The sequence below is a fragment of the Bos javanicus genome, chromosome 22 (genome assembly GCF_032452875.1).
Source record: "Bos javanicus breed banteng chromosome 22, ARS-OSU_banteng_1.0, whole genome shotgun sequence".
Lineage (NCBI taxonomy): Eukaryota > Metazoa > Chordata > Mammalia > Artiodactyla > Bovidae > Bos > Bos javanicus.
In genome coordinates, this window is record NC_083889.1 from 52,844,013 (window position 1) to 52,860,948 (window position 16,936).

At 57.1% G+C, this 16,936-nt stretch overlaps 2 protein-coding genes across 4 annotated transcripts; one reads left to right on the forward strand and one right to left on the reverse strand.

The window, feature by feature from the left end:
* The first annotated feature begins 80 nt into the window (after positions 1 to 80).
* Positions 81 to 5,967, forward strand: PRSS50 (serine protease 50). Its single transcript, XM_061397003.1, has 6 exons — positions 81 to 734; positions 811 to 1,005; positions 2,314 to 2,476; positions 3,447 to 3,730; positions 4,918 to 5,084; positions 5,560 to 5,967. Exons 1-6 carry the CDS (start codon positions 617 to 619, stop codon positions 5,788 to 5,790), a joined length of 1,158 nt encoding a protein of 385 aa, XP_061252987.1. The 5' UTR covers positions 81 to 616; the 3' UTR covers positions 5,791 to 5,967.
* A 1,116-nt stretch (positions 5,968 to 7,083) lies between these two features.
* On the reverse strand, positions 7,084 to 16,216 carry TMIE (transmembrane inner ear). 3 transcript variants are annotated; one of them, XR_009732560.1, is made up of 4 exons: positions 12,351 to 13,204; positions 8,690 to 8,839; positions 8,092 to 8,388; positions 7,084 to 7,316 (listed from the first exon to the last, which is right to left on the reverse strand). XR_009732560.1 is itself a non-coding variant. In XM_061397008.1 (4 exons), the coding sequence occupies exons 1-4, from the start codon at positions 15,760 to 15,762 to the stop codon at positions 8,288 to 8,290; spliced, it is 465 nt and encodes a 154-aa protein (XP_061252992.1). In that variant the 5' UTR covers positions 15,763 to 16,216; the 3' UTR covers positions 7,084 to 8,287. The 3 variants fall into 3 exon arrangements, 2 of the variants coding, with proteins under 2 accessions (XP_061252992.1, XP_061252991.1); XM_061397008.1 differs by adding an exon at positions 15,667 to 16,216 and having other exon boundaries at positions 7,084 to 8,388; positions 12,351 to 12,468; XM_061397007.1 differs by having other exon boundaries at positions 7,084 to 8,388.
* Positions 16,217 to 16,936: the final 720 nt, after the last annotated feature.

Consider the following 16,936-nt stretch of genomic DNA (forward strand, 5'->3'; position numbering starts at 1 on the left):
CTATGGAAGCCTCACCTGTGCTATCTTTCTAAGAGGATGGATCTGTAAGGGAAGGGCATTTGCTGAATGGAAGTTGAGGGTGGGAGGGTGGGGAACAATGCTTAAAACTATGCACTCTTGAAAAATCGTTATTGAAAACATTTCAATCTGCTTAATTTCAGTACCCTGGGGCAAGGCCCCACTGTAGTTACCAGACTGGGGGGCAGATGGGACCGCTTGGAAATCCCGGATGCCAGCCCCAGGGGTTGGGCCTCCATCTCACCAGGTAGGGATGGGAGTGGGATGCCAGAGGAGGTGCAGAAACTGGACGAGGTGAGGTTAAGGGACTCCAGGAAACTGCTGGGCCAGACCGCCTGGGAGTGACGTGCTCCCAGGAGGGCAGAGGCGTGGCCAGAAGCCAGGCAGTCCTGAGCCACCTGCAAGCCAGAGGGTGACTGGGACATCAGAAGCACCATGGCAGGAGGCCACTGGGGGGCGCCCGCGAGGCCGCGGATGCCCGCGCCCACCACACCACAGAGAGCCGTCACCGGCCGCCAATGGGGGGCGCCTTCGTGGGGCGGGCCCTGGGAGCGCTGTAGCGAGAAGAGCACCGCGGCGCAGTCGCTGTTTCCCGCAGATGGAGTTTTGGTGTGAGCTGCCGGCCGGCAGGCGTGGGCCCCCACGCCCTGGGACGTCTACCCTGGCCCTGGCCCTTGCCTCCGCCGGGCTCCTGCTGCTGCTGCTGCGGCCCCTGGGTAAGGCCCGCCCCCGCCCATCCCCCGACCCCCTCAGATCTGGCCTCCACTTCTGATTCTCTGCCTCCTTCCACAGGTTGCTTGGGCGCTGGCGACACCCTGGGGGCACTGTCCACGGATGTCCCCGCAGACCTTAATGCTCCATGTGCCCCCAGTGCCACCTGTCCCTCGGGCAGACGTCGCTTCCCTCGGCAGGTCACCGGTGGTAGCCCGCCGCCCAGTATCTCGCAGTACGCTACTTCTAAAGCCTCCCACAACGAGTTCCTTCCCCGTGAGTACTGTGGCCTCCCTGCGGGAGGAGGCGCCCAAGCAGCCTCGAGGACCTTAAGGGACAGAGGAAGAAGGGGCAGGGAGAGAGAGGAGACCTTCCTTTCACTAGTGCTTACTGACCACCTATTGGTGGAACCTCCCATGCTGCTGAGGTAGGAGGCAAGGAAGGTCGGGGGAGCCTGGGGCGTGCTGTACATCCTGCCTTCCTGAATGGCCGGTGGGGACAGCATCTCTCCATCGGGCCCAGGCCCTGATCCAAGCTCCCAGCCAAGGCCTCTGGGGGTCTCCAGCACCGCTTTCAGGGAGCCTTCCCTTGTGTGTTTGGGGGCACATCCATAAGTGTTCTCTCTAGCAGTGCCTTCCAAGCTGGTTGAAGTAAGACCCACATAAGGAATACTTCTCATCCTGGAACTCATTGCTCAGAATTTAAGTGTCATGGGAAGTCTCACACTGAGGACCCCGCAGCACTCCGCGGTGCATGCTGCCGTTCCCTCTCTTGTGTTAGCCTTTACAGCTGCTGGTGATGGCCTACTTACATTGATCTCACAATCTACTAGTCCATTTGGAACACCTAGGAGTGGGTCTGCTGTGGTGTTGGATACGTGCCTCTTCAGTTGAAAGAATTTTTCCATAAAAGCTTTTCCAAAGTGGCTGTACCCGTTGAGCTTCCCTTGAGCAGTGAGTGAGCAGTCTGGGGCTGTGATCCTCACCAACTCCTAGCATCAGGGACATTTAGTTTTGCCTGGCAGGTGACGGTGAGCAGAACGTCACTGTGATTTAAGTCCATGCTCCCCTGAGAACTAATGGGGCTGAAGAGCTGCATTCATTGCTGTTGGGGTTTTATCCTCAGATGTGTGTGCGTTCATGCACAGTGCTCATTTTTCTCTTAGGTCATCTGCTTTTCTCTCACTGAATCACAGGAGGAGGGTCCTAGAGAAGGAGGAAAGGGTCTTTTTGGTTGAAGTAGGGGAACCAGATGGAAACACAGATGAATTGTAAAGGGCCTAGCCTAGCCAGAGCTGAGGCCTGCTTGACCAGGACAAAGGAGCCAGTGATGCCCAGACTGGTCAGCCCTGGGACCTGACGTGAGGGATGCCTGGGGGATGCTGAGGCCCTTCTAAGGCTGGAGACCCCAATCCTCATGTGAACAACACCATTATTTGATGACCAATGAAGAAGGAGAATCGTTGGATGGGTGCAGGCCAGCTAGAGTGGTGGGAGCTCAGGCTGAGGAGAGGGAGAGGGAGAGCTGTGAGATGCAGCTGGAAAGGTCCACTCCTTATCAAGCTCCTTGTACTTCCCTCCTCAGCCTGCGGCTTCTCCTATGAACGGGACCCCACCCTCAGGGATCCGGAGTCCATGGCTCGGCGGTGGCCGTGGATGGTCAGTGTGCAGGCTAATGGCACACACATCTGTGCAGGAACCCTCATTGCCTCCGAGTGGGTGCTGACTGCAGCCCACTGCACGACCGAGTGAGTCGGGGCCTAGACAGACGGGTGGAAAGTCATGTGGAGCCACCGGGGCTTCAGTCATTCTGCCAGCTGGCCCCTCAGTGGCAGAACCCCGTAATCCCAGCCTCACCCCAGCTCCTAGCAGGGTGGAGCTGAGTCCTGTAGATTCCTTCCTAGGAACTGGAGGCTTGCTCCCCTCATCTGATCCCCTAGTTCTGTGCAGTCATTCTACAGATAGGAAACGAAGCCTTGCAAAGCACTGTCTAGGTCTTCCTCTTGTGCACAGAAAGAAGATTCTAATTCTTCTGTTCCATACCCTTCGTTTCACTTACTTCTTCCTTCCTTCAACCAGTAGCCTTGACAGTCTTTGAAGCCAGGCCCTGGCCTGGGCACTGGTAGCTGAAGAGGGCTGCCCCACTCCTGTCAGGTTGCTGGGGAAGACAGACAAGAATATAGATGCTCACAGTCTGGTCAGTGTGGGGACAAGAGAGCAGGCGTGCCTGTGGTCTGGAGCCAGGGGGCGACCCGAGGGTCACATCTGGCCATGAGGGCTGGCCAGAGGAGAAGTGATTTCCACGCCTAAAGGACACACTGAGAAAGAAAGCTAGAGGGAGGGTTGGATGATTGCACAAGGCCTCTGTCACTCCTGGGACCCAGCATGGGTTACTGGACAGAGTCTAAAGTTTGGAACCAGAGAAAACTGGGTCCACATCCCACCTCCACCACTTGCTAGCTGTGTAGCCTTGAGTCAGTCACTTGAGTCAGTTTCCCTCTCCATAAACTGAAGGGTTGTTGTAGGACTGACCACACGGTGTCTGTGTGTGCAGGGCCCCATTCACACCTGCCCTGAGAAGTGGGCTCGGGGACTCGAAGCAGGTGGGTGGCTTGCCTGAATTTGCTCAGAGTACAACAGTGCGGTGGAGTTTAGGGGGGTGCAGGCTGGTGTGGGGTTCCTGGGACTAATGGAGGACTCCCCTTGCCCTTCCCCTAGGAGTGACGTTACCTATTCAGTACGGGCGGGGAGTCCGTGGATTGACCGGATAACGAAGACTTCCATCGACACCCTGGCAAAAGAGGTCATCGTGCACAGCCGTTATCGAGCCAGTCGGTACTGGTCCTGGGTTGGCCGGGCCAACGACATTGCCCTCCTCAACCTGGATCGGCCACTGCAGTACAGCAAGTATGTCTGGCCCATCTGCCTGCCTGGCTTGGACTATTCGGTGAAGGACTACTCGCTCTGCACTGTGACAGGCTGGGGACTCCCCAGGGTTGATGGTGAGTTGGAACCTTCCTACCCCCAGCAGGGTGGATGGTGCGGGATAGAACCTGGGTGCATGCCAGGGTCTACCATAGACAGGCATTTCTGAGACGCCTTCCCCAGGGAGCCCACCACCCCTCTCCTGTCAGACTCTTATCTCTTTTTCCCTTTGAGGGTTTCAGCAGTGAATGTATCTAGGGGACCCAGATTGCCCTCGAAACCCTCAGGCCCAGGTCAGGGTATGTAAACAGGCCGTCCTTGAAGGCATAGTGGGCACAGAGTGATATCTTGCTATTTGCACACAATCCTACGGCATCATGTTTTGAAGCAGAACAGGCAAGGCGAGAGGACAAGGGGTCTATGTCTGTAATAGGGTCCCCAGAAGACCCATGCATCTGGCTAAGGGCAGTCTGCACCCGGAAGCTGGGAGTCACCGAGGGTTCCCCATGTCTCCCCCTACCCCAGCAGTGGCCCTCAATCCCTTATCATCCCAGTTTAGGAGCCCAATGAGCAGGAGTGTTGTCCCAGGGCCATCCAAGGGCCCCTTTCCTTAGCCCAGAAATGTCCATCCTCTTCAGGGAACCCCTGTCCCTTTCCCACAAGAGAAGTGTTCTTCCCTGTGGTCTCATAGAGCCAGCATGCCTGAAAGCACCCAGGATCTCCAGCCCAGGTGGGGTGGCTTTTTGTCATCCCTGCCATGGCCTGTCTGGTGAATAGTTGGGAACGGTTGGAAGTCACCTGTCCCCCGGAAGCTCAGACTTAGGGACAGACACACACTTGTGAGACTGGGGAGGGGAGTGAGGAGTTCCTGGAACCACAGAGGCGAGTCTGGGGAAGCTCAGGGGAGGAAGAGGCCTTTGAGGAAAGCTTGAAGAAAAGGCAGGATTTGGACCTCAGATAGACTTGGTAGGCTTCGGGGATAGACAGAATGCAAAAGTCAAAATGCCGAGATCAGAATGGACTTGATGGATTGGACTCTGCCAGATGTGAGATCAGGCCCAGCAAAGCCAGATTTTGGGTAAACTGCTCCAGGGTCTCTATATTGAGGGGCTTTTGGGAAGCGTCTGGAGTGGTAGGTGGGCTAATCCTGGAGAGATCTCCAGGGCTGCTGTGTGGCAAGGAACAAAGGGAGGATGGGCATGAGGCCAGTGGCTGCAGGCACGAGCTAAACAGCCAAGCCTGAATGGGGGCCCCTGTCCCACAGGTCAGTGGCCCCAATTTCGAACCATCCAGGAGAAGGAAGTCACCATCCTGAACAGCACAGAGTGTGACAGCCTCTACCACAGGTTCTCCAAAATCCCCTCTCTGATTCAGATCATCAACTCCCAGATGATTTGTGCAAAGGACGTCGACAGGGAAAAATTCTGCTACGTGAGCATCTCTAGCCCTTGCTCGTTTGCCTCCAAGGGCACCTGGCCAGAATTGGGGTGAGGGGCACAGCAGAGGCAGGACATGTGGGGAGGAGAGAGGGGCCAGGGATGAGCAGGGGTAAGTGAGGAGGAAGATGAAGGAGGGGAAATTTGACAGGGAATGGAGATTGGGGGGATGAGATGAGAGTTGGGGAGAGAGAGATGGGGAGTGGGGATGGAGGTTGGAGATGGAGGAGGATGGGAAGGGTGGGAAGATGGAAGGTGGATGTTAAAGAGATGGGGGATGGAGAGAGATGGAAGGTGGAGCCTTTTAAGGAAGGTCTCCTGGGTCAGGACTTCGAAGGTACCTCTCAGCTATAAGACACTTGGAGGCTGCGCAGAAGGTTTGGTGAGGGCACCCTGCTTGTTCCTGAGCTGGATCAAGTCTCCTTTGGACCACATGTGGCCTCCCTTTTGTTCTCCACCCCTCCCCGCAGGAGATAAGTGGGGAGCCCTTGGCCTGTCCTGTGCAGAACATATGGCACCTGGTGGGAGTGGTGAGCTGGGGCCCAGGCTGCAAGAAGAGCGAGGCTCCGCCTATCTACGTCCACATCTCCTCTTACCAACAGTGGATCTGGGACCGCATCAGCGGGCAGACTCTGCCAGCCCCATCCCGGGCCCTGCTCCTGGCACTCCTGATGCTCCTCAGCTTCCTTGCTGCCCTCTGATGCTCTGCTGTCCCTGGGTCTGCCCTCTCTTGCCCAGGCCCCTCCTCACCCTCTTGTTTAGAAGGCTGCAGGTGCAGTTCTCAGCCCTCACAGGCAGGGGAGAGACTCGATGTTCAATTAAATGGCTCTCTTCCCCATGCCTCCTCCTTCCTGGGTCTGCTGCAGTGGGAGATGAGAGAACAGGGAAGGGGTGGGATGGGTGGCTTCCGGCAGTTGATACTGCAAAGTGCAGAGCCCCAGCTCCATCCGCAGGCTCGGGGTGGCTCCCGCAGAAGGTGGAGGGAATGTGTGGGGATGATACTGGGGTCAGATAATTCAGGGCCTAGAATGTACTGCCCAGGCTCATTCTGGGGCTGCCAGGACCCAGTGTGACGCTGGGCCTAAGGTTGCAGCTCTGGGCCGTGGAGGTGAGTGTGTTCTCCTTGACTTTGACCCATCTTCTGGCCTGTGGCTGGAACATACTCTGTCATTGCCCTGAAGCACTGTAGTTAACTTTGACCTTCCAACCCTGTCCCCTGCCTGGACTTGGGGCAGATGCCCACTGGGATCAGACATTATCCCCATGATTAGCAGATATGCCTGTCCTTAAACGGCTAGCGGAGACCCAAGTCAGACGTCAAAGAGGCAGCTGGTAGAGGAGATGTGGCCCAGGCCTGGACTTAACCCAGGCATTGCCAGCTGCTTCTCTGACTTCTAGTGGGCCCCGCTTCCCTGGGCTTCTGCTGCGAAGCCAACAGAAGGGTTCTGGCTTGTATCGGTAGAATGGTCTTTGCCAAAACCGTATGTATGAGACACCCACAGGCTGGACCCCTGGGCAGAGCCAGGGTTTCCACATGGTGGCCCAGTGAGTACTCAGCTTGCACAGCAGGGCCTTCTGTAATCTCTGCCCCCCGCCGTGGCTCTAAGACCCCGTGCTCCTTCCCCCATGTCAGCCTGGTTCCCTTGCCTCGTGTAATAATGATTTGGGTCCAGGCTGGAATCCAGGCTTGACTCCTCTGTGTCTCAAGCACCCATCTATTGACACCAGGAAATGGAGCAGAGGCAAGCACAGAGCAGGCAGCTTCCTTCTTGGTCCTGATGCCCTGCCTCAGGGCTGAGCCCCACCGGCCACAGCTGACCCTCTGCCCCTCGGCCCACCACCTCTTCCTCCAGCTCATCTGAATTCAGAACAGAAAAAAGTCAGGAAAGGGAACGACAGCCTGGCCTTCACTGCCTATCACTGATCACTGTATCGCCCTCCAAGTAAATGCTCCAGGGACGGGGTACCTGAGCAGTCATCTCAGGTCGCTCGGGTATGAGAAGGCACTCAGCTTTATTTACAAATCTCTGCAGGCTGCAGAGGCAGCGTGAGCTTTTCCAGCAGCTCTCCCCAGCTCGGAAACCTCCAGTATCTCCTAAGTCTCCAGCCCCAGGTCCGAGTTCTTCAGGCGATGTTTGCTGCCATCTAGATACCCTCTCTGCATGTCCCCTCCCCAGGGATCCAGTCCGCAGGTCAAGTTTGAGCCTTCACCTTCGGGTCAGCAGTGCTGTTTCAGGAATCATGGTTGAGAGCAGAAGAGGAAGCTGTGCTCTTATATTCAGCAGGTGGAAGGTTGGCTGCTACCTCCATCCCTAACTGCCCCCTGTGGTGGTCTCCTGGGGCCCTCCCACCACAGCTAAGCCTAGAAAGGGCCCCAGAACAGCCTCAAGTCCCCATTGGGTTCTCAAATATTCCCTGGATTCCCAAGTTGGGTCCCAGGTGCCAGCTGTCTTCTCTTCTCTCTCTGGTCCACTGGCCTCAGCCTTTTGCACCCCTGGAGCCCCCAGTCCTGAGCCCTTGGGCCTCGTGCTAGGCGCTCCAGCAGCCTCAGCTACATGACAGTAAGTAAGACAAGTACGTCCACTGCCTGGAGCTTGGTATCTGCTGGGCTGGGGGTTCTGCCTCTGGTCTTTCTCTGCTCGCTGCTCTGGGCCAGAACCCATGCCAGGCTTGGGGTAGCCCCTCACCAGCAGGGCTGCTATCCAGCCAAGTCCGAGAGCCTCCTGCTGCCCCTGCTTCCTCCAGTGACCCTCTCCCTCCTGTGGGCAGCCTGGTGTGGCCTCACATTGGCCCATCCAGGCCGGCCATCCCCTTCCAGGAGAAAACCCACATCCCGTCACCCCTTAGCCACAGCTGTTCCTGGCAGAAGAGGAGACAGAGGCATGTCTGGGTGGGTAGAGGCCACTTTGGATCTATAGAGGGACAGGGTCTACAGACCACCTCTGCTGAGCCCCATGTGACGGGGTGAAGGGAGTTGGCGTCCAGGCCAGGAAGTGGCACACCTGGTACAGTTTTGTCCTTGCTCCTATAGGCTCTAGGACAGGGTCCTGGCCCCTGCAACTCCCTCTCTACAGGGCGAGGGCTCTCTGCAACCTCCTGGGTCCATGTGTGAGCTTGGAGTCTAAGATGTCTGTACTCTGGCAGGACCATGAGCCCCAGGACTGGCCAGCCCCAGCCGCCACCTCCAGAAAGCTCTCCTCATTTCTCTCCTTTCTTCTTCTTGGCCTCATTCTTCTCATCCTCCTCTACCTTGATGGCCACTGTATCCACACTGTCCTTCTTCTTCTTCTTCTTCTCCTCTGTGGAATAGAAGGAAAAGGGTTCAACGGGAGTGAAAGAGTCCTAGGACCCACACCAGAGCCTCCCAGTCCCACCCTTCATTCCTTTTTCCTTCCAAAGCACTCCTACCTGCAAAATAGCTTCTTGTTTTCCCTGCCTCACTCTGACCCATTTCTTTGCTCTGGTCTCCAGAAACAGGGATGAGTCCCCTTCCTGAACCAGGTGGAGGGGAGGAACAGGGCATTCTGGGTGGAAGGATCAAGGAAATGGCCAGTCTGGCAGGCTTGGGGGTTGGCGGGACTGGGGGTCAGGCCTGCTCACCTCCAGGGATTTCTGTGAGCTCGTTGAGGGGTGGCACAGTCTCCAGTTTATCTGTGTACATCTTGGCTGCCTTTCGCTGCAGATACCGGGCTTCAATCTCCTTCCGGGTCCGTGGCACGCGACAGTTGAAGACACAGCAAAGAGTGATAACTACAGGGAGGACAGAGCAGGCTTGGCAAGGGCCAGAGCTCAGACACCCCAGGAATAGCACCTGAATTCCAGGCCTGTCTCCATCTATCTATGTGTGTCTCACCCAAGAGTCTCTTTCAGGAGGTTCCACATTTTGACAAAACCCCTGTGGGCTCTGAGATTTTCAAAATGTCTTTCCTGAGCAGGGCTGGCTTTAGGTAGGAGGCCTATTCGCAGAGAGGCCTTGTGCTTGGTGTAATACTCTGCTGTCACTTTCTTGAAATTCTTAATAATCTTTGGACAGGGATCTCATATTTTCATTTTTCACTGGTCCCATATATTATGTCAGTGATCCTGGCTTGTTGGGCAGGGGAGGGTCTCTCTAACTAGATTGAGAGGTCCTGGAGGGTAAGAAGTAGGCTACACCATGACTCAAGCTACAGCCTCCTGGAGGGTGTCCTGTACTTGCAGCCCAGGCCTCTGGGCTCCTGGTTCATCCTAGGTTTTCCTCCCCAGGCTCTTGAGAGGACCTCAGACCCCAGAGGACAGGCTGCATCCTCCTCAACCTCCCTGAGGACAAGCCGGGGCTCCTCCTGGCTGTGAGAGCCTGCAGGAGGACACAGACCTTGCCCTGGGGCGTTCACCTCAGACAGAGTTATTCCAGGAGTGGTTTTCTGGCTCAGGGCGGCTGTGCCCACGCAAGCTGGGCCAAGGCATGGAGCTGGCCTGTCCAGGACGGGCAGGGCAGGGCTGCCAGGACCCAGCTGGACTGAGTTTATTTTTCTAAGGCCCCCAGTCTGACCACCTTGGCCCCAGCCTCAGGGGGAGGGGACAGAGCTGCTTCCTATTATAAATCAGATGACCAGACATAACTTCCTGGCAGACTCCTAGAGGCAGGAGGGCCAGGCAGGACAGGCCAGGCCTCTTTTTGGGGAAGATAGATCAGACCTATGTGGCCTGGGCAGGAGCACCCTTTGGGGTCATCTTGTGCAACCTCCTCGGCCAGTATTATGGCCCCATTGAGTCTTCCTCACACTCACAGAATGAAAGAAAAAATGAATGAGATGGTTTCAAAGCTTTTGCAACTCGGACAGGACTCCTGAATGAATGGACAGGGTGTCAATAGCATCCAGGAACATATGGTGGGGGACAGTCATGTGAGGGCCCTAATAGTAGGTCTGACTGTGCACTGCTGCCCAGGGATGGACCTGGGAAGACAGTAGGCCTTTCTTACCCAAAGAGCTGGTCTCTGGTCACCTCCAGACTCCTGTATGCCAGAGGTCCAGGGTTGGTCCCCCACCCCCACCCTACTGGCTTGAAGCACCTCTTCTAGTTACCCCATCAGGTACCTTCTCAGGACCATGCCTGGGCTCTCAGTAAAGGCTGGTCCCAGTCCCTCAGAGCAGGATGGAGGCCCTGCCCCTCACTCTGGACCTGTCCCGCCCAGCCTGGCCTGCTTACTTCTCTTCAGAGTAGAGAAACGAAGTTTCTTGGATGGAGTTCCAAGCCCAGGAAGAGGCTGGGGATAGGAGTCCCCAGGCTGGCAGGGAACTAAAGAGGCAACCCATCCAACTCCATCCTATCCACAAGGTTGTGGGGATGATGCTCCACTAACAGCTGTACCACCGAGGTCCAAGCAGACAGAGAAGTGGGAAAAATGTTTCCTCCCCAGGACCCAGGGTCTCCAACTCCTAGAGCCCTGCATAGAAGGTAACAAGTGCTGACTTGTTACTCAGAGGCCTTTGGGACTATCCCTTACCTTTTTCAGGAAATAGGGTTAGGAATAGAAGTCAGTCTGTGTAGTTGAGGTCCAAGTGCCTCTTTGGGCCTGACACTGCAGCTTTCCTATGTGGCCCTAGGCACTTCCACCATCTTGGGCCAAGCAGAGCCCGGGAGAAACCATTGTGTGTCTTGAGGCCCCATGGTGCCCTCAACCCTGTTCCTCGGGGTCCCCCTGAGCTGCTCTTTGGACCTGTTGGACTTTGGACTGCTCCTGTGGCCCCTGCAGGCAGATTACCTCCCCTAAACCTGCTTCTTGGTACTTGGGGGTTGCTCCACTCTCTAAACACCTGGCTGGGGCTGCAGCCACATCTGTCTATCCGTGGGGCCTCCACTCAGAAGCCTGACTGATATCAGCCTTGGCTAGAATAGAAGGCAGCCTCTTGCTCACCTCCTCCTCCCACCCTGTGAAAGTTGCTCAGTCGTGTCTGACTCTTTGCGACCCCATGGACTGTAGCCTGCGAGGCTCCTCCGTCCATGGAATTCTCCAGGCCAGGATACTGGAGTGGGTAGCCGTTCCCTTCTCCAGGGGATCTTCCCAACCCAGGGATCGAACCCAGGTCTCTCGCATTGCAGGCAGATTCTTTACCGTCTGAGCCACCAGGGAAGCTCTCCCACTCTAGCTGTGAGGAGAGTGGGGGTGAGGGGTGGGGTGGAAGGGCACTTCTGGTGCTAGGAGAAGCACAGGCAAAACTGATGTCTTTGTCTCCCTTGGAGCCTCTACATCTGGGTGGGCCCTTGTGGTCAGCCCTGCCCTCTGGGGAACCTCATCCCAGGATAGCTCCTGCTAGAACTTAAATGCCCCTGTAGCCCCTGAGCCAGGGTGCACTCAGAAACTGTCTTAGAGGGGTTATCTGAGACCTGTGTGGAGGCCGTCTTCTCCCACGTCCACCCGCACTGTACCTCTCTCCAGAATGCCTTGCTAGCTGCCTGACACAAACCGTCACCCATCCTATCCATCTACAGCTTAGAGGACCCCTCCTCCACGAAGCCTTTACTAGGGGAGTGTGTTCTTTCCCTTTACTGCCTGCGCCCCCCTCCTCCCTATGGTCTGTGGGAACCTCTTTGTACCCTGGTGGCCTCTCCCATCCATTCGGCATTTCTCAGCCCCACTTTTCTCAACTCCAGACCCCAACTCTGGAAAGACAACTGAGAGGAGCATCCCAAACTGGCTTCTGTTGCAACTTCGCATAAAGCAACTCCCAGATCCAAGAGAGGAAGGGCGAGGGCAGGGGTCTCCTGTTCTTAACTGAGGTGGGTGTGACTCATTCCAAGGAAATGGTATTTAACAATGCTGGGTTTGCAGCCTGGGAGACACATCTGCTGGGCGTCTGGGGAGCTCTGGTGCTGAGCTGCAGCCAAGGGTGGCCTTGTTGGGGCCCTGGGTGTGGGTGTTTTAAGCTGGCCAAGCTGCAGGAAAAGCACGAGGAGGCCAGCGATAGGGAAAAATGACACGTCTTCGTCCTGGTTCAGTGGAGTCCCCTGTAATTACCATAATTGCCATGTGGCTGCATCCCCCGTCGGGCAGAATACTTCAGGTCACCACCAGCCTGTCAGCCCTCCACAGGGACTTTGTGTAGATTAGGAGGTGCCAGAAACCACAGAGGGCCTCCTGTGGGCACCGGGCCCACTTGCACTGCCCGGAATTGCCGCTCTGAGCCCCTGGGGGGTGGTGCTGGGGGTAACGGGGTGCTGTGCTCCCACTGTGGTGTGGCATGGCAGGGGGTAGTAGAGGGGGGCAGCTGCTACTTACTGATGGACAACACGAAAAGTGAGAAGATGCCCACCACGTGCCACAGACGCATGTCCCAGAACACCACTGTCTCCTTGGTCAGCGGGGGCGGCTTGGGCTTGGGCGGGGCTGTGCTGGGCTGTGGGTCGGGAGAGAGCAGAGTGAGACAGGCAGAAGCCAGGGGCTGGGACAGGACTGAGAGAGGCCCAGGTCTCAGCGAGGACTCACTAAGTCTGAGCATTTCAGAATCTCCCAGGATCAAGGGTCTTAGACATTCATAACCAATGCCTTAGACCTTGGGACGTTCCAGCCTTAGAGCAAGAGAAGAGGGCAGAACCCAGAACCATGGAGCTGGGAACTTGGGAGTGTGAGGGTAGTTAGTGCTTGGGGAAACCGAACCCAAGGGGCAAATGTGGATGGTTTGTTTAGTCAGGTTCAAGGCCCTTTCTCTCCTGCCCCAGGCCTGGGCCCCACACAGGCAGATGGGGTCTCAGGACCAAGGCCAGAGACAACGCGAGTCCTGTACTGCCCCGCGGTATTTTTTTCTCATGGGCCCCTGGTGTGGGATAGGGTGTGGAACAGCAGTCAGGGCTTCATGACTCTCTTACTTGACCAGGATCCCCACCAGGTGGCCTCAGCAGTTGCCTGTCCTACCTGAGTCACCTCCTCTGACCAGAAAGCTAGGCCAGAATCCTCGCCAAAAAAAAAAAAAAAAAAAAAAGGGACTAATTTGTCTGAAGTGCAGTAGCGACACCTGGAGGCCAAAAGTTGTAAGCACGGCTGGAGCGATCATGAGCACTGCGCGCCACTTCCCACCTTCCCAGTGCCACACCTCCCTGTCCTGGGGTTCTGAGGAAGGAGATAGAGTCATATCCCTCTCAGCCCCCCAGGTCAGGGACACGGCCCTGCTCTGGAGGGTAGCAGCGAGACCTGTCCCTGACCTGGGGGGCTGAGAGGGATATGACCCTATCTCTGTCATGGAGCTTGGCTGAGGGGTATGGAGGGGTACTTGGAGGGAGAGGGGACCCCCCTGGGGCATCAGTGCAACGCCTTGCCCCTCGATTAACCGAAGAAGGACAGGCAAGAGGAGTCTCTTCCAGCTCTCTGGAAAGGAAAGGCAACCCATAGCTCAACCGTCTGTCCAGTCTTTCCCCTGGTCCGTAAGCCTGGATGGAGCACCTACCGAAAGCCAGGTACTTTTTCACCTTATAGACGCCACCCCTCAGCCTATACTGGGGACACATGGAGAGGACCAGCAGCCTGTCCCAGGTAACCAAGAAGGTCTATGTGCCCAGGACTGGTACATGATTCCCAGCCCTCTCCTCTTAACCAAGGTGAACTGGGGTAGGAGCCTTCTTTCCTTTAGTCCTCAGTTTCTCCATCTGTAACTTGAGTGGAATGGTTCCAGGGGTCTCTGAGAGGCTTCCTACACAACCTGAGTGGTAAAATGGACAAGGAGACACCCTTCCTCAGCATCATCCCAGGGGCCTGGACCCATCTGTGGGGTCAGACACGTGTACATGGGGTCTGGCACATGTGTGTGGGATTGGGGCTGGGCACTGTGGGTACAGGGCACATGCGGCTGGAGTACATGTGCCTGTGGTCGGGCACACATCTGTAGAGTCAGGGCTGAGGTCTGGGCAGTGGCAGGGTTCCATGGCTCTGAGGGTCAGTGTGTTGACCCAGCTGGTTGTAAGACTGGGAGATTCTGGGGGCCATGGTAAAGATCTCAGACTCAGAGCTTGGGCAGCCAGGGGCTCACTTCTGACACATTCTAGACACACTGATAGGGCCCTGGGTAGGGGGAAGCAGGTAATAGTCGGGCATCTGTTTGTGGTGGACACCGCTGGGAGTCTGAACTCTGAAGCTTGGGGGCCTGGTCTCCATCAGAATTTCACAGGCTAATTGGAGGGTGATGCCTGTGGGTAGGGTGGGTGGTACCATGGACCCCAGCCCCGCTTATCTTTCTGGTACTTCCTTGGATCGCCTGGGCTCAGCCAGGCCCTTGTTCAGGCTGTAGGCGGATGGTAGGCAGAAGGACTCAAAATGCAATTTCCCTTGATGAAGTGGGAGAAGACGTTTTCCTGGGGACTGAGGGAAGAGTCCTTGACTCAAATCTGAGTCGACCCCCTCTGTCAGGCTTCTCCTACACCCAGACCAGCTCAGTTTCTGCACCTGAGGCCTCAGGACAGCTGGTAGGGGCCTAAGTGCACTCCATGGGGCTCAAGCCAGCCCGACTTCCCTTACAGAGACACCAGAGCTGACATCTGATTCCAGACCAGCCTTCTGATCACACCCCCTGGTCAGCAGCAGGCACAGACTAGCATGGGGGTGCAGGGCTCTGTCCCCACATACCTCAGACCCACTAGTTCAGGGGTGTGTCCCCTCAAACCCCAAAGATGAGGCCCTGTCCTCCCTCTCCCATCCTGTTGCCCAGCACCTGCCTCTTGCGGGTTCTCCGCGGTGCTTGACTATCTTGTGCACTTCTGCTCTCTCCACTCTGCCTCTGCCTACACAGGTTCCTACCCCACTCTTCCCTGGCTCTACCTCTGGCCTTCTCCCTCTTGCTTGCTGCTCTAGAATCCTGGGTCTGGTCAGCCTCATCAGCTCCCCTTCCTGGCTCAGCAGGAATGGGGTACAGAGAGGCCAGCCAAGGGGGCTGCAGATGGCCCCCACCCTTCCCTTTCTGGCCAGCCCCTCAGCCATCCTTTTCACCTCGTCCTGGACTATCTCAGCAGCTCCTTCCAATTCTCCCGAGTGTAGGCCCTCTTCTAATTTATTCTCCTTCCAGTCCAGGACTCATCCTGATTCTCCTCTGCTCAGACGCCTTTGCTAGCTCCCAGTTATCATCAGGACCAAGTAAGACCCTGAGTCCCTGGGCCCTGCCCTGCCTGCCCCTCCCTGCAGTGTGGAGTCAAACTCAACACATGGCTGCTCTGCGAAGGCTGTCCTCGTCCCCCTGCCTCCGCCCCCCACCTGCCCACCTCTGGACACCAAAGAGTAGAGTACAGGGGCTGAGTGTCCCCCATCAGACAGTCGCTGATGCCAGGCTGTATCTCCAATCAGATTGGAAAGCCCTAAGGTCAGGGTGAGTCTCCCCCATCAGAATAATGTTCCTGAGATCGGGGGCTGTGCCCGCCCATCAGAGCAAGAACACTAAGACTGGGGCTGAGTCTCCCTGCATCCTGGAAGCGCTTGGGATGGACTGTCTCCCCATTAAGTCAGGTCTCCTAGGGCAAAAGAAAAAGAAAAATCAGCTTCCCGTCAGAAAGGCACCGCCTGGCTCTACCTGGACGGTGACAGCCACCCCGAACCCATCCGCGCCGGCCCACCTCACCTCCACCAGCTGCCCGGCGACCCCTGCGAGGCAAACCCCCAGGGCGGCGCCGCCCAGCCCCCAGAGGAGCCCCGCGCCTCGCAGCGGCCCCGCCATCTTCGCGCGCTCCGCGCTGCTCCGCCGCAGGTCGCAGGTCGGGGGAGCCGAGGGACGCCGGCCAGGCTGCCTTAGCCGGGTGACTGCCCCTTGGGCAGCCGGCGCTCGGCACTGGCGATCTGGTCGCAGGCAGGCTGCGAGTGAGCATCATTTATTCATCGTCGGTGTCCGGTTCCTGGGCTCCCCGCCCCTGCATCACTCCGGGTGGAGGGCCCGCCCCGCTCCGGAGATCACACTCCAGACTCTCCATTCTCCGAATCCAACCAAGACCGACATTGGGCGGGAGTGGGTGGGAGGGGGGACAGGTTGGGGTCAGGTCCTTGGACAACAGGTTTCCCCCTTCCCTTCCCCACTCGGGCCTCAGTTTATTCATTTGGGACAAAGGGAGGGGCTGGAATCTGCTGATCTAGGAGGCCCTTCCCATTCTGACGTTCTGAATTTGAAAACCCGTACTGGACCCAGGTGGGGTGGGGGGTGGATGGCTTGGCAGGCAGGTTGCTATGGTGACAGGCGCTCAGGGATGTCCTGGGCTTTCTGGGCTGGCTTCCTGCCCAGAGGCAGCTCTGGTCACCCTGGACACCAGAGCAAGGGGGAGGGGGAGGGGGAAAGGGATTATATGGTCAGAGCAGCCAGCGGCGGGTGTGATAGAAGGTTTCTGCAGGAGCCAGCATCTGTGGCCCCACAGGACAGGGTGAGCTCCCCCTGAAAGGGCTGGAAGACCATGTTCTGTTTCTGATTGATCTTCAGCATCTGCCCCAGCTGGAGCTCTGACTCTCACTCCAGTCTGAGCCATGACCCTGACCTCACACTGAACCTGGCCCACACTGCACTCTGGTCCTGATCTCAGAGTGAGCCTTGACAACCCCGGGATTCAAGGAGGACTGGAGGAGCTGTGGAGACCTGGGGAGGACTTTGGAAGAGAAGTGGGGAGGCCTGTGACAGGGAGATTCCTATGGTCCATCCTCCCCCTTCTCTCTTTCCTTCTTTTGTGTTTTATTAATTTCCCTGCTGAGCGCTAGAGAAGCAGCCAGGTGTTAGACCCCCCCATTCCTCATCCCCAAGGACACCAGTGGAGACCTGTGCAGGCTGCGGTGCTTTGGGCCTTGGGCCTGCTGTTAGAATTGGGAACCCTGTAGATACAGAGCCTTTATGGCTCCTGCCTGGTGGTGCCAGG